Source organism: Neovison vison, chromosome 12 (assembly GCF_020171115.1).
Source record: "Neovison vison isolate M4711 chromosome 12, ASM_NN_V1, whole genome shotgun sequence".
NCBI classification, from domain to species: domain Eukaryota; kingdom Metazoa; phylum Chordata; class Mammalia; order Carnivora; family Mustelidae; genus Neogale; species Neogale vison.
The window spans coordinates 86,432,565-86,449,469 of NC_058102.1; the positions used below are offsets into that span (position 1 = coordinate 86,432,565).

The 16,905-nt window shown below is 39.8% G+C and overlaps 1 protein-coding gene across 4 annotated transcripts in view; it reads right to left on the reverse strand.

Moving 5' to 3' along the window:
- Positions 1-16,905, reverse strand: part of LIMA1 (LIM domain and actin binding 1) — a 93,199-nt gene that overhangs the window by 55,405 nt on the left and 20,889 nt on the right. For all 4 annotated transcript variants that reach the window (XM_044228695.1, XM_044228693.1, XM_044228694.1 and 1 more), the window contains exon 2: positions 2,776-2,917. In XM_044228695.1, coding sequence (XP_044084630.1) covers positions 2,776-2,894 — 119 coding nt within the window. In that variant the 5' untranslated portion in view covers positions 2,895-2,917. The remainder of the gene's footprint in view (positions 1-2,775; positions 2,918-16,905) is intronic.

Below are 16,905 nucleotides of genomic sequence, written 5' to 3' on the forward strand. Positions count from 1 at the left end.
AGTTTCGAAAAATGACGGATGTGATCTGTTTTATGTTCTTGAAGGTCACCTTGTCTGTAGCGTGGATAATTGGCTGTATAACAGCAAAAGTGGAAATAGTGAGGCCATTCAGGGAGCTACTGCAGAAAACTAAGGGGAGATGGAGGTAGCTTGGACTCAGCATTAGAGCTGTGCAGGTGCTGAGCAGTGGTCAGATTAAAGACGCACCTGAATGTAAAGCTGACATGCTGCTAGACGGTTAAGGCTGAAATGTGCCTATGAAATTTCTCAGTGTTAGTCACCTACATAACTGCTCCTTGTTACTGTGAATGAGTGTGGGTATTTATCAAACTTCTTTCGGAATCTTGGGTTGCCAGACCCTGCTAAGTAAGACCAGAGCACTACCTGTATAAAATATTTGATAATGCCCCAGATTGCTGGATGGACTACTCTAGAAAAGAAGAAATTATTTCTAAAATAGCATCTTGCATTGTTGTAACATGGACTCTGAATCTTCAGGGGAGGGGCCAGGAAAGCCTTATAGGATGGTTTTTAAAACATGTCCAGAAAAAAACCTTTGACATCCCTCCATTAAAAAGTACAGCCAGGGGCACCTAGGTGGGTCAGTTGGTTAAGTGTTTGCCTTCCCCTCAGGTCGTGACTTCTGGCTGCTGGGATGGAGCCTCAAGTCGGGCTCCCAGCTTGGCAGAGAGTCTGCTTCTCCCTCTCCCTCTGCCTCTCCCCCTGCTTGTACTCTCTTTCTCTCCCTCTCAAATGAAGAAATAAAATCTTAAAAGCAAAAAAAAAAAGTACAATCAAAGTCCCCTCCCTCTGAAAATGGGCCAGCCTTAGGGGCTGGCGTCTAATGAGGACAATGTGGCAACAGTAATCCTGTGTAACATCTGAGGCTAGGTCATAAAAGGCCACACAACCCCTGACCCTGGCTCCCTTCTTCCTTTGTTTCCTCGCTCCCTCTACCTCTGGATGCTTGCCCTGGGAACCTAGCTAACTAAGCCAAGCAGCCACATGGAAAAGCCATGTGTAGGTATTCTGACCAGGGCTCTAATTGAGATCCCAGTGGACTGTCAGCAGCAACAACCTGCCTTGTGAGTGAGTGAGCCTTTAGATAATTTTCGGCCCATCGTTGAGCCACCCTGGCCAATGCCAAGGGAAGCAGAGGCAAGCCCTACCCAAACTGGAGATTCACAAGCAAAATAAGTGTTCATATTTCAAGCCATTAAATTTGGGGGATTTTTTTTCCTTATGCGACAACAGATAATTGGAACACCATATTATTAATAGGCACCCCATGTGAGAAGATGAAGGAAGTTAGGGGACTTCATCTACTATATAAATTATACTAACCTATACTATTAATTTCCTTGAGGTCAGGGATTAAATCTTAAGAGCTTTCCACATCTCTATCTGAAATATCTTCATTGATTTTCTTGTTTTGATATGAACAATACATGTTTGTTATAAAATTATAGTAATACAAAATGCATAATGTGGAAGGTAAAAGGACCATGCAGTCTCCCTCCACCTTCACTCTACCTTAAGCAGCAACCAAGGTCAAGAGCTTGGAAGGGCAATGTTTTCCACAGAGCAAGTGCGTGATGCATTTGTTACTGAAGAAAAGGTGACATTGTAGATTACAGAAACCTCCTACTGGTATTTAGCTGTGTGCTAGATAGAGCTCCCAGAATCATTTTCTTCAAAACTTGACCATCTTTTTTCCCTTAAATGTGTAAGAGCTTCCTATTAATTAACAAACTCTACTCATGAGGTAAACCTACCACCTGTCCTAAGCTCCTCCTCTGTTTCAGTAAAGTCAATGTGTTTGCCATCCCTGGAATATTATTTACATATCCTATCCCTTCTACATCTGTTGGGTGCCTACTCTGTTCCAGTCACCGTGCTGTACATTGCCATACACGTGCTAGGCATATAAAATCAGCAGGAAAGGGACCCTCATATCAAAGAACTCATGGCCCAAGCAGGGGGGTCAGCAAACTTTTTCTTAAAGGATCAGATAATAAATATTCTAGACTTTGAGGCCATATGGTCTCTGGTCTCTGCTGCAACTTTGCTCCTGTAGCATGGAAGCAGCCATAGACAATGCACAAATGGATATGGCCATGTTCCAATAAACCTTTATTTACTAAAATGGGCAGCCAGCAGGCCACAATTTGGCCACAGAGTTTGCACTGTTCAGCAGAATGTTATGCAATGGGGAAATGTTTCCGTGTCCTCCAATATGGTAGCCACCAGCTACACTGGAATGTGGCTAGTGCAGCTGATGAATTGAATTCAAATTTAACTAATTTAAATTTAAATAGGTATATATGTAGTGGCTATTATATTGGGTAATGCAGATACAGAGTATGCCTAACACTCCCTTCAACTAAATCAAAACTTGCCTCAGAACTCATCTCAACTGGAGAAACTTCCTCACTAGCTTCTGCCCATGAGTGTTACTTTCTCTTCCTTACTCTGTTCTGGTCCCTACTCCCATTCATTTTGGATTTGCTGACACTTTGCTTAAGAGCTATGTGTTTTATAATTACCTTTTGTGTTTGTAACTTTTTCTTTTCCCAACTAAAAAAAAATTCCAGGATAGATAATGTGTCTTCTGATTATTATCATCCTTCTCCACAGTGCCTTGTATGATGCTTAAATTTCAGAATGTGCTCAATAAGGCCATTTTACACCATGTACTTCCTTTACTGATTTCCCTGACAGGTGGTAATGTTTGCTCAAGACAGATGGTCCTTTTGGACCAGGATCAGCACTTACTTGGAGAATATTTCTACAATAGCCGATGACTTGTTCTTGTTGACAAGGGAAAGTTCTTTGGCTGTTACCCTCAATGATACTGAAGTCCACTGCCGTCTATTAAACGGAGCTGATTCCATCTCGTCTACAGATACTGAAATACCTATGCAATAAAGAAAGTCAGAATATTAGACACAGAAGAGGATTCTCTAGCATCCAAGGACTGGCAGTAGTGAGCCTTGAGAGAATAGAAAGCCCTAGACCACCAGAACCACACTCCTCTACTGGTTCTCTCAAAAACTATTACCTTGGTCAAATGATTCAATATCTGGGTTGTAGTTTCCTATAAAATAAGAAGGTTAGACCAGATGATCTCTAAGGTCTCTTCCAGTTCCATCATTTTATGACTGACCTCACTGTGCAAACATCAGTTGGCCTTCCCCTGAACTTAAGTCCGTTCCAAAGTCACATTTGGAGTGAAATATTTCACTCTTCTGAGTTACATCCTAGGGGAAGTACAACTGGTATCTCTGTAGATTCAGGTCCAAATTAGGTTCTACCTACATCCAAGTTTCTTCTGGCTGCTCTCTCTGCCCAAACTCTGAGGCACTGACCACTTGGTTTGGAGAGAGAGCTGGGTATACCTCATGGTATCATATAAAGAGCAAGGGCTTTAAGTCAAGATAGATATTACTTGAATCATAACTTTTGTTCACCTGAACAAACTGTATAATCTTTTCAGTTTTAGTTTCTTCTGCTTAAAAAGGAGAATAATACCTACCATTACAGGTGTTTTGATATGGACTTAAGGAGATGATATGCTTTAAATACTAAGTACATTTTAATAGGATTAAGAACATTTTAAGTATAATATATTAGAATTGGCTTTTGTTAGAATTCTTATTATTTTTACATTTTAACCATCTTAACAACTGGGGGAAGTATAATGCACTTTATTTTTTTAAAAGATTTTTAAATTTATTCATTTGAGGCGGGGGGACTATGAGCGGGGGTGGAGGGCAGAGGGACGAGAGAGAAGCAAACTCTGCTGAGCAGGAAGCTTGACGCAGGGCTCAATCCCAGGAACCTGGGATCATAACCTGAGCAAAGACAGATGCTTAATTGACTGAGCCACCCACGCATCCCAGTATAATGTACTTTAAATTCAGAGGACAAAACCCCTATTCTGAAATTCTTTTCTAAAATCCCTTAGAGTCAAAGAATACATAAAGCCATGCTCCTGAAATCATCCAGTCTCTACCCATTAATCTAGGTTGTTTGGTTTTTGTCCCAGAAATTACCAAAGGAGTTCTTGCCCTAGTAATTACCAAAGGAGTTCCAACCTTTGTCCAGAAGAGGTAAGATTAGAAATGAGCCAATAGTTTCCTTATTTGAAGAGTGAAAACTACTACTCACCGGTCTCTTGACTACCACAAAACATAACTGATCTGACAGAGTGCACGGTTCATCAGGTACTGCTTCTAACAACCTTGACAACAACGGAACACGGTGTGCTTGACCAATCAGCTTGGGCTGCCATTTCACACTAAAAGTCCTGTGATGCGAACTAAGTAATCAGCCACCCTAAAAGTCCATACAACTTTCCCACCTGTAGTACTCGTTCTTCCAAGTCAAGCATTGTCTGAAAGTAATGCTAATTTTATTGTTTTTGTTTACTTGTTAGTCCCCATATTGGAAGGTAACATAGAAGCCTCTCATGGTAAGGAGGTCTGACATTAGAGATAGATGCATCTAAGTGGGAGTTTGGGCCGTTCCTAAAACTTAGATTTCTCATCCATAACAAAAGAAATTCCTTCATAATACCCTTATGAGGAATAAATAAGATAAAGAAGAAAAGACTCTGACACAGAATAAGTCATAAGTGTTGGTTTTTAATAATATCTATTTTCCTAGATAAAATAATCTTAATTTTACACGTTTTTTTAAAAATTATTTTATTTATTTGAGAAAGAGAGGACATGAAAGCAGGGAGCGGGACAGAGGGAGAAAAATCTCAAGCAGACTCCATGCTGAGTCCAAAGCCCAATTCAGGGGTCAATCTCATGAGCCTGAGATCACCACCTGAGCCAAAATCAAAAGTCAGATAGATGCTCAACCAATTGAGCCGCCCAGAGGTCCCTCTATATATGTTCTTTGAAGTAAACTTGAATGTACAAATAATATATATTTATTTGTCTACCTGCTTTCCAGTTTGTATCTGACTCACCAAACATTGTCAGCCCTTATTCTAATGAGAGAAAGACACAAAAGCAACAAACAGTTCAGCTAAACCTAGTCATGTAAAACTACAATAATGACCCTTTGGGCCAAGTTTAGGAAATACCGAACAACACTTTAAGACACTGTTTGGTACAACTGAGCTCCCAATACAGATGTGGATATAAACGACAGTGCTTCTACAGCAATCAATTCTGGATCAAAAAAATATATAAAAGATATGTTCTCAAATTTATTTATAAAAAGGAAAAATCATTATTTGAGGGACTGAGTGTAGCTTAAAAAAAAAAAGGAGTTTAATTCCCAAGTCTAATTCCATGGTTTTAATTAATCTTGGCCAGAAATCCAAGAAAAGTTAGAATATCTATCTTGGTGTATGGCTAGGGTAAGCATGCTTTATACAAGGAATGAGATAGCTCACACCCTGACCATACTTCCCTTTACAGAAGCAATACTGTTAATTTCTTAACAATGTGATTAGCACCTTACAAAACAGATAAAGGTAAGAATCAGAATACGATTTTTGATAGACTCTGGTATCAGGTTAATGAGTAACTAGCTACTTTCTATAAGATACAGGGAGATGGCCTGGCCCAAATAGAGTGTAAAATCTATTGACTGGGGGCAGGTTCCCTGCTCAGCAGGGAGTGTACTTCTCCCTCTCTCTCTGCTGCTCTCCCTGTTCATGCTCTCTCTCTCTCTCTCTCAAATAATAAAATCTTTATAAAAAATATGTTGGCTTGCTGACATGTACACAAATAATCATAGCACAAAGCTGAATGTGGTTAGAGGTAATGCGAGATCTAGGAGTAGGGGATCTGATTTTCTGGCTTGATGGAAGGGAAGGGAAGAAACATCAGATTGACTTGGGACTTACAGATGGATAGAATTTCATCAACTGAGGGCAGGAAGAGGAAAGTATATCCCAGGTAGAGAGAATAGCATTACACTGTCAGGGAGTTGAAATAGCATAGAACACTTCAAAGTAGTTGACTGTAGGAACATGGGTAGTTGAAGATAAGATAGGGAAAAAATGGGGCGAGAATGGGAAGAGCCTTGGAAACCATGTTAAGGAGTTGGGGCCATATTCCAATGGTGGAAAGAATTAAACTGTGAGTGAGCAGAGATAAGGACTAGTCTTAACACGCCACTCCCTAGCACAGGTGACCTTCATGGCAAATCAAAAAAATAATTTCCCTGACCCCCACACCCACATCTCTAAGATAAGAGTTTTAGGGTGGATCATGCAGAGTCTCTATGGTGGAACACAGCAAGTTTCTGAAAAAGCAAGTAACATAATGGGAAACATGTTTTAAAAGCTGATTCTGGGAGCGCCTGGGTGGCTCAGTGGGTTAAGCCTCTGCCTTCAGCTCCAGGTCCTGGGATCAAGCCCTGCATCGGACTCTCTGCTCATTGGGCAGCCTGCTCCCTCCCCCTCTTTAGTATCTTAAAAAAAAAAAAAGATACTAAAACTGTCAATGTAATCAAGGTTTACATTAGGATGGGGGGAATAGTAAGGTGGGAAAGAGAACTGACAATTCTTAGAATAAAATGGTTTTAGGGGTAGAGAAGAAATCCACACCAGCGTCATTAAACTTGAATGATTAGATGTTGATGTCTTTTTTTTTCTTTAAAAAGATTTTATTTATTTATTTGGCAGACAGAGATCACAAGTAGGCAGAGAGGCAGGCAGAGAGAGAGAGGAGGAAGCAGGCTTCCTGCTGAGCAGAGAGCCTCATATGGGGCTTGATCCCAGGACCCTGGGATCATGACCTGAGCCAAAGGCAGAGGCTTTAAACCACTGAACCACCCAGGCACCCCTAGATATTGATGTCTTACTAGAGACAGTAAATATAGGAAGAAGTGGGAGAACGATGAGTTTTGCTTTACATGTGTTGAAATATATACATCCACACACACAAAAAAAAAAACAACAAAAAAAACCCTAGTGATGCACTACAGGAAGCCAAAAATTCAAGGCTAAGATTACAAATCAGACTCTTGGGCGCCTGGGTGGCTCAGTGGGTTAAGCCTCTGCCTTCGGCTCAGGTCCTAATCTCAGGGTCCTGCATTAGGTTCTCTGCTCAGCAGGGAGCCTGCTTCCTTCTCTTTTCTCTCTGCCTGCCTCTCTGCCTACTTGTGATCTCTGTCTGTCAAATAAATAAATAAGTAAAAAAATCTTGAAAAAAAAGTCAGACTTTTGGAAAGAAATGAACAGATGATAACTTCTACTTATACGAAGTACATATCTCACTTAATTCTCTGAACCACTTTATAAGATTGGTTTTATTGTCTTATATATATGATGAAAAACTAAAATTCAGAGATAGTAAACAACTTTACAATGATCTCTTAGTTATAAAGTAGCAGATCTGGGATTCAAATCCATATTCTCTTTGATTTCCAAAGTCAATATTCCTTCCACTACTAGTAATGAAAAGTGATTAAAACCATCATTTTAGCTACAGCAGAAAATTGGGTAGCAAAATTTTTGAACCACCTAGCTGCAAACACATACAAACTATCTCTAGGTAAGAGTATAGTAGCACAGATCTTTTCAGAATGGTCAGCATCCGAGATAACAATTGGTTCTTTCAGTGAAACTTAGAGTTATGTTGGGCCTACCCGAAATACTCTCCATAATCAATATTTTTATTTTTGTGGTCTTGAATTAAAGGTGTGATAGCTCTCCTTACATACCCACACTCTCATAGATGGAAATCCCATTCTCGGACTTTAGAACAATTATGTTAATTCTAGAAATCTTGTTAGGAGTGAGAGGGGTAAAAAGGGGGATGGTGGTGCCTGGGTGGTTCAGTCACTTAAGTGTCCAACTATGATTTCAGCTCAGGTCATGATCTTGGGGTTGTGAGATCCAGCCCAACACTGGATTTGTGCTGGGTGTGGAGCCTGTTTAAGATAAGGTTCTCTCTATCCCACCCCTCCGTCCCTCCCCACCTTCCTTCCTTCTCTCTAAATAAATAAATAAATAAATAAATAAGAAGCATGTACTGGAAAGACCTATCTAGAAGGAGGTATTCAATTTGGGCTGCAAAATCTTTTTTTTTTTTTTTTTAAGATTTTATTTATTTATCAGAGAGAGAGAGGGAGAGAGAGCGAGCACAGGCTGACAGAATGGCAGGCAGAGGCAGAGGGAGAAGCAGGCTCCTTGCTGAGCAAGGAGCCCGATGTGGGACTTGATCCCAGGACGCTGGGATCGTGACCTGAGCTGAAGGCAGCCGCTCAACCAACTGAGCCACCCAGGCGTCCCTAGGCTGCAAAATCTTTTAACATTTTTTTTTTTCCAGAGGCCCATTTGACTTTAAGATCCAATCCATTGCATTACTACGTACTAATAATAAAAAGCACTGTCACTTAGTGGACACTTACTAACCCATTTAATCTTTACTACAGCCCTGGAGTTAGTGTTATTTCTAGTCAAAAACAAACAAACAAACAAAAAACTGGTCCATTGAGGTTAAGTAATTTGGCAGAGGTCCCATAGTTAATACATGGCTCAGGCAGAAGTCAGTGTTCAGACTCCAAAACCCAACCTCTTAGGCCAAATGTATTCTACTGCCACTTCAGTCCTGATGGAGGAATTGCTGGACTGGTTGTCAATTGTGTGCAAGAGTTAAAGGAAATGGGTAAAACACAAATAACTAAGATTTTTAGCCTCAGAGATTGCAAGGACACTGGTTTAACAAACAATAATGGGATAAAAGTTAACTGTTTTCTAAGAAGGAAGATACCTTCAGTTTTAGATACATAGGACAGATTTTAACATCAAGAGGGAACCTTAGGAATCCAGTAACGAAGTCCCCCTTTTTACAGCAAGAGAACTGAGCCACATAAAGGTCCAATAATTTTCCCCAACTCACCAACTAGTTAGTATGAGAGCCAGGGTTCTAATTCCCAGTTCAAAGTTCTTTTATCATACTTGGTAGCTAGAGGTAGGATAGCTAAAGGTCCTATGGCTGAGTGGTAGCCTGGAGATAAAAATCCTTGAACAAAGGTTCTTTAAAGTTTAAGGGTTGGGCGATGACTCACTGGGAAATTTGGTCCCAGGTATCTGCTTCCCTGAGCTACTGCTGAGGGTGAAGCCTGCAGCTGCTCCAGGAAACCTACTTTATAACAAACTCATTTACAGACTTAACTTAACTAAGCAAATTGTCATGCAGAATTCATGCTTGGAAGAAAGCAAATGAGCTGCCACTAATACAATCCTGTTCTTATAAATATAATCTCCTAATCTTATCATATCTTTCTCTCTCCCTCTCCCTCTCTACTACCCCCCACTCCCAGGAGATAGTTAATTGTGTTAAGAGGTTGCCTGAACACAGCCTCAAAAAAATTAGAACAAAGTATAAAGTCACTTGTTAAAAGAAAATGTATTTTAGAAACATACTGTAGCATTTCAAATTTTTTTCTTTTCTTTTTTAATCAAAAATTCTTTGTGATTTGAATGTCAGAGAGCAACTAAATTAAAAGGAAAAAACCAACCTAAGAGAACTTCAAGGTGCAAAGGGAAACTTTAAACAAAAGCACATGAAATATGTTTCCACATAATGTTTTTTCAGAATATAAACTACATTTCTTTTTCTTTCTCTTTCTCCTTCCTTCCTTCCTTCCTTCCTTCCTAAGTAGGCTCCACACCCTGCATGGAGCCCAATATGGGGTTTGAATTCATGACCCTGAAATCAAGACCCAAGTCAAGCATCAATGCTTAACCAACTAAGCCACCCAGACACCCCTACATTTATTTCTGAGGCCATATATATATATATATATATATATATTTAAAAAATTTTTAAAAGATTTTATTTATTTATTTGACAGAGATCACAAGTAGGCAGAGAGGCAGGCAGAGACAGAGAGAGAGGAGGAAGCAGGCATCCTGCTGAGCAAAGAGCCCAATGTGGGGCTCCATCCAAGGACCCTGGGATCATGACCTGAGCCGAAGGCAGAGGCTTTAACCCACTAAAACACACAGGGGCCCCATATATATATGTATTTTATTTTATTTTATTTTTTTATAAAAACAGTGACTAAATTCACACACTTGGAAAAGCTTTTGACAGTTAGTAGTTCTTTTTAACTTATTTATAATTTTTAGATATACACAAGTTGCAAAGATAGTACGAAAGTTCCCATGTAACGTTCACATAGCTTTATCTTGTATTACCACAGCACAACTATCAAAATTAAGACTTTCCACTAAAGGGGCAGCTGGGTGGCTCAGTGGGTTAAGCCTCTGCCTTCAGCTCAGGTCATGATCTCAGGGTCCTGGGATCACGTCCCGCATCGTGCTCTCTGCTCAGTGCAGAGCCTGCTTCTCTCTCTCTCTGCCTGCCTCTCTGCCTATTTGTGATCTCTCTGTCACATAAATAAATAAAATCTTAAAAAAAAAAAAAGACTTTCCACTAAAGTGTTTCCTTCTTTCTGTTCCAGGATTCTACACAACATTTAATGGTCATGTCTTAAGTCTATTCCAATCTCTATGACAGCTCCTCGGTTTTTCCTTGCCTTTCATGAGCAGGATACTTTTGAAGGGTACTGTTTAGGTATTATGTAGAACGACCCTCAATTCGGGTTTCTTTGTTCCCCCAGTAGTAAGAACCTACACTCCTTGAACAAGTAGTTGATTCCAGAGCTGGGGCGGGGCAGATACCAGATGAGCCTGGGACATCTGGCAACACTCCAAAAAAAAAAAAAGGTTTTTCCTTTTTAAAATATGATGCTTTCTCAGACTAGACTGAAGTTACAGAATTTGGGGGAGACTACTACAGAGCTGATGTGCCTTCTTCCTCAGTGTATCCTGTCAGAAGGCACATGATGGCATCTTGTTACTGGATCATTTGGTTAAGGTGCTGTCTGCCAGGTTTCACCTTTGTAAAGTTACTATGCTTACCTTTAGAATTCACAAATATTGGGGGGGAGATACTTTAATCCTATTCCTTCTTAAACGTTTACTCACTAATTTTAGCATTTATGGGCTGATCTTGCCTTCAGCAATTATTATGGTGTTTTAAAGGGGATTTTCTATTGCCCTCATTTCTTTTGCATTTATTAATTGGAATTCTTCTATAAGGAAAAATTGTCCTTTCCCTCTTGTTTATTTATTCATTCATTTATTTATATTAGGATAGACCCGTGGATATTTATTTTATTTTCTGAGTTATAACAATTTTTGGATTGTTTTATTCCCTGGCTAATTTTATTTTGTTGCTCAAATTGTTCCCAGCTTTGGTCACTTGGAGCACTTTCAGCTTGGCTCTAGTGTCCATTCAACGTGCCACTACTTTTTTTTTTAATGCACATTCTTACTTTTTAGCCCTATAAGATGTTCCAAACTCGTCTTTTATTTGCACAGCCCCAGCCCTGAAATCAACCACTTCTCCAAAGAGTCCTGATTCTCTTTATTGGAGAAACCAAATCTGGGCATTACATGTGCTTACTGGTACTGAGATGTCACTGCTTCTAGCCTGTCTTGGGGGACAGAACTAGGAATATATGTATATATATTAACTCATATATAATACACATATATATTTTTATATTCATCTCTATATCTCTGTATTGGTATGTATGTGTATATATATAGACACACACACATAATCTAGCATCACAAGATTCATTCTAGCATTCCTTTTATTTTTATTTATTTATTTATTTTAAAAGATTATTTATTTATTTATTTATTTGACAGACAGAGAGAGATTACAAGTAGGCAGAGAGGCAGGCAGAAAGAGAGGGGGAAGCAGGCTTCCTGCTGAGGAAAGAGCTAGATGCGGGGCTCAATCTCAGGACTCCGAGATCAAAACCTGAGCAGAAGGCAGGGGCTTAACCCACTGAGCCACCCAGGTGCCCTCTAGCATTCCTTTTATTTGTAACTTCTTTCTCTGAAAGGGAGAAGCCTAACTCCATAGAATTTTGACACGAAAAAAGAATTTCCAAAATTATGCCAGTTCCTATTCCTTTGATATACCATATAATTTTTTACTCTACCTCGAATGTTATCCCTTCCTCAATCTATTCATCTTTCAACACTCCAGGAAAGACTACCTCCTCAAAGAACCCTTTCCTGAACTGCCCTAGTCCTGTTCCCAATCAGTATAGGTCAGTCCCTTTATCTTACCATAATTTATAAATTCTACTTTTAGAAAGATTCTTGAGATCAGAGGACAGGTCTAATTTGCCTTTTACACTCTTGGCATCTAATATATTGCTTTCTAAATAGAAGGAACTTTATACCTATTTTGAATGAAATTGCATGAAGGTTTAAAATTTATCCAAAACACTATCAATACAACAGAATGAATGCTTATTAAATAGTCTTAAGTCTAGTTGTTGAGAAAGTATGTATCATTTTTCAGAACTGTGAATTAGCAATTTTACCTTATTCAAACTTTGAGATAAATTTTAAGGGAATGAAAAAAAAATGGAACCAGTAAATAACTTCAAATACTGTACATAAAAGCCTCACTACTCAATTATTCAGCAACACTGTGTTAGGCAAGTCTAAGAAGTCTGTTAGAATTATCATTGCCACTGTTCTTGGAAGAGTTTAAGCCAGGTCTCTGTAGAAACATGTATCTAAGACAATAAGAAAATTGTAATATGATGCCTGGGTGGCTCAGTTGGTTGGGTGACTGCTTTTGGCTCAGGGCATGATCCCAGAGTCCCAGGACCAAGTACCACATCAGGCTCCCAGCTCCATGGGGAGTCTGCTTCTCTCTCTGACCGTGTCCCCTCTCGTGGTCTCTCTCACTTTCTCTCTCTCAAATAAATAAATAAAATTAAAAAAAATTGTAACAATGATCAAATTCCCAAGGGTCAACAAGGATGTAGATGTTTGCATCAAGACAAAATCACATCAGTAAGATCTTGTTTCTTTTTAAAATCTCCTTTTAAGGATATTTTGTTCTTAAAAAACACTATGATACGGAGCCAGAGTAATGAAAAGGAGGTTGCGTAATTCTGAGAAGTAATTTTACTTCTGGAAACTGTTCACCAAAGAATCAGAGCCACTTTCACTGGGCGCTTATGAAATTTACCCTTAGTGATTCACGCTTTACCATTCCAGAGAGAAGAAAAGAAAGCACACTTAGATATATCCCCTATCCCTCTCCCTTCACCTACGTCTGGGAAAAAAATAACTGTCAATGACAGTCTACCTGAGCTTCCAACCTTTCCCTTCTGTCTTTACAAAACTTCCATTTCACCTCTACCTCGGACTTTGTCTCTATCTAAAACATGCTTGCTTGCTTGCTCTTTCTTTTCTTTTTTTTTTTTTAGAGGTGGGCATGGGGAGAAGAAGGGGGAGGGAGAGAGAATCTTAAGAAGGCTACACACCCAGCATGTGAGCCCGACAGGGCAGGGCTCCATCTCACAACCCTGAGATCTTCCCCAGCCATATCAACAGTCAGATGCTTAACCTACTGAGCCACCCAGGCACTTTCATGCTCACATTTCTGACATGTGTGCTTGTGTACACACATCTGAAATTTGTATATGTATATAGATTAAATAAATAAGGCTTTTTTCTCCTCAATCTATCACCTCAACCTTGCTCTACCTTCACAGACAAACCTTAGTCTCCAGATGTTCATTGTTTCCTTTTCCTCATCTTCCATTCATCCCTCTGATCACTTGAGTCTGGGTTCTACTTCTACCATCCTACAGATGTTCCTCTCCTAAAGACCTCCTGCTGTCAAACCCAAGGACTATGTCTCAGTTTTAATCATTCTCTGTTGCCATTTGAATTGAATAGTCTCTCATTTCTGAGGCTGTATTTCCCCTTGTTTTTTTGTTTTGTTTTGTTTTTTCTTAACTGGAACTCTCCTGTTTCCATTCCTATCTTTCCAACCAATTTCAATTTCACTCTCCCTCTGCTGCTCACCTCTATTCCTAGGCATTACTGAAGGGTCAGTTTCTCTTCTCTCTTTGGGTGAGCTTAGCCACTCTTGAGTCATCAAAGGTCACTTACCAGATGATATTCAAAGCTTTTTGACTTCCAGCCCTAGAATTTCTACTGCATGAATAACAGCTTCATATGTCCCATAAATCAATAACATAACAGAGTCCAAATCACATGTGTCACCCTTTCTTATCTCCACTCCTCGAATTAAGTTTATTTCACTACAAATAATTTTTCACCCAAGATGAGCTGGCATATACATTTTTGCTTTTATTAAATAAAATGAAGTATAGTATAATATAACAAAAGAAAAGAAAGACTTACAAGCTCTTACTCTGCCTCTTTCTAATTGTGGAGACCACTGGCAATTTAGTCACCTCTACTATCACACCACCTACCTTAGCTCATCATAAGTTCTACATAAAATGTCAAACATAGTGACACACAGAGGAGAGAAAAAGGCAGAGAAGCTAAGAGTATAGAAAATTGAGTAGAATCTAGCTGTTGAAATCTCACACCAATAGGTATGTGATCTTGGGCAAGTTGTACTCTGTCTCAGTTTCCTCATCTGCAAACTGGGAATAAAAGAACCTACTCCACAGCTTTGTTTTGAGCATTAAAACAAGTTCCTATATGTCAAGTATGAACAACACTACCTAGCACCTAATAAATCCTCAAAATGTTTTAATGCTATTATTAATCAGTAAGCATTATTTTACATGCATACTTTCTTTCACATGTGGACTTTGCACAAACTTTTTCTCATATCTTTAGGCAGGCTCAGCTTATCTCTCTTGATCCCTTGTCTTTCTTCAGACATAGTCCCTGCTGTCTAAAAATGCTTTAGACCCTCCCTGGCCTTTGCTACCATTCCCAGCTAGAAATGACACTTCCTTCCGGATACCCTCCTTGAGCCCCAAGCCTAGGAGGTTCCTCTTAAGTCCCCAAAGTACAGATCTACTCCTGACACTGATTACACTGTATTTTTTTAAATCACACTCTATTTTACTCTTAGAACAGTGCCTGGCATATGGTGGGTACTCAAGTATTTGTAAAATAAAGGGAGGAATACCAGGTGTTTGAAATTGTTTGTTGGATTCAACTGGTTTTTTTTGTTTTTTGTTTTAAAGATTTTATTTATTTATTTGAGAGAGAGACAGTGAGAGAGAACATGAGTGAGGAGAAGGTCAGAAAGAGAAGCAGACTCCCCGTGGAGCTGGGAGCCTGATGCGGGACTGGATCCTGGGACTCCAGGATCATGACCTGAGCAGAAGGCTGTCGTCCAGCCAACTGAGCCACCCAGCCGTCCCGGATTCAACTGTTTTTATAGGCTAATACTTTGGGGGGGGGAGTGAACAGCAGGCTGCATTTATTTATTCCAAGACAAATTATTTGAAATTATAATAAATCAGTGGATATAGTCATCAAAAAATGGTTTCTAGCACCCAACTCAGGTAGAATAATACTGAACCTTATCAATATAGATTGTTTTAGTTAATTCCCTCTGTTGCTAAAATTCAGGTGTTTTCTTACAAATGTTTATTTTCTATTATATCTATTTGGCTTTCAAACCCTTAATTTAGTAGGTCACAACCTTGAGTAAAATGAGAATCACCTAGGGAGTTTGTTTTATTGTTTTTCAAGTATGATATTAATTTTATTCTATTTTCTGTATAACTTTAAGTACATAAAGGTATATTTCCACAGTCCTCAGGAAATGGGAAGAAGTCACAGGACAATCTCTCTTCCCACCAAAAATGTTGCATATTTTGGTAAGTGTCCTAGAGAGAAAAACTGTAATTTACATCAGCAATGCTATGCAAGATTCTTTTTTTTTTTTTTAAGATTTTATTTATTTATTTGACGGAGAAAGAGAGAACACAAGCAGGGGGAACAGCAGGCAGAGCGAGAGGGAGAAGCAGACTCCCCACTGAGCAGGGAGCCCAATGCGGGACTTGATCCCAGGACCCTGGGATCATGACCTGAGCCAAAAGCAAACTCTTAACTGACTGAGCCACCCAAGAATTCCTTATTCATTTATTTGACAGAGAAAGAGAGAACACAAGCAGGGAGAGTGGCAGGCAGAGGGAGAGGGAGAACCAGGCTCCCTGCTGAGGCTCAATCCCAGGACCCTGAGATCATGACCTGAGCGGAAGGCAGATGCTTAACTGATTGAGCCATCCACGCACCCCACTATGCAAGATTCTTATATAAAACTTAAAACCAGGCTGCAATGAAGATTTTAGTCCTCTGTTCAGGTCCCTGGACAGAAATCAAAAGCAGTTGAGCATGACAGGGCAAAGGAGGCAGTGAAGATGGAGGATAGGCATGGGAGGAGGAAGGAATTCCAGAATCCTTGGAATGGTGTGTTTTCTTTTTCTTTTCTTTTCTTTTTTTTTTTTTTCCTTGTTTAAGTCATCTTTGTAGGAAGGTGCTGGGCAGGGATCCCAGAGAAAGAAAAGGTCCAAGACTCCTTTCACTGGCCTGGGTGCAGGGCACTGCCACAGCACCTGATGCAGGAGAATCTCCTCTCTCAGTTTCAGGCAGATCCAGAATGGAATGCAAAATAAAAGGAATGCTTATAAGGAAACAATTTTTCTTAGAATGCTAGATGGCCAGGCTTCAGCCTTTGGTCCAGTGCAACCCCTGCCTCACTTGTCCACAGTGAAAAGTCTGTTTGGTTAGAAGAACCAACTAGAATCACACCAGCCTCTGCTACCTTAAAGCTCATTGTTAGAAAAAGATGAACTTGTGTGAATAGTCTGATCTGCTGATTCCTGGGGATTGCTTAATTCTTCCCCAAACACTGTTTGTGGCTCAAATAACCCCCAAAGGCTGAAAGCCGAAACACACCAGTCTGGTGTAGTTTCCTTAAGAATGGACTAAGGATGTGGTTGAGCTGACAGGGAAAACTGTACCTTCCTGCAGAAGATCAGCCGCCCTGCTGTCCCGCCCTAAATTTCAGCCTGAGGTATATTTTAGTGAGGGCAGGT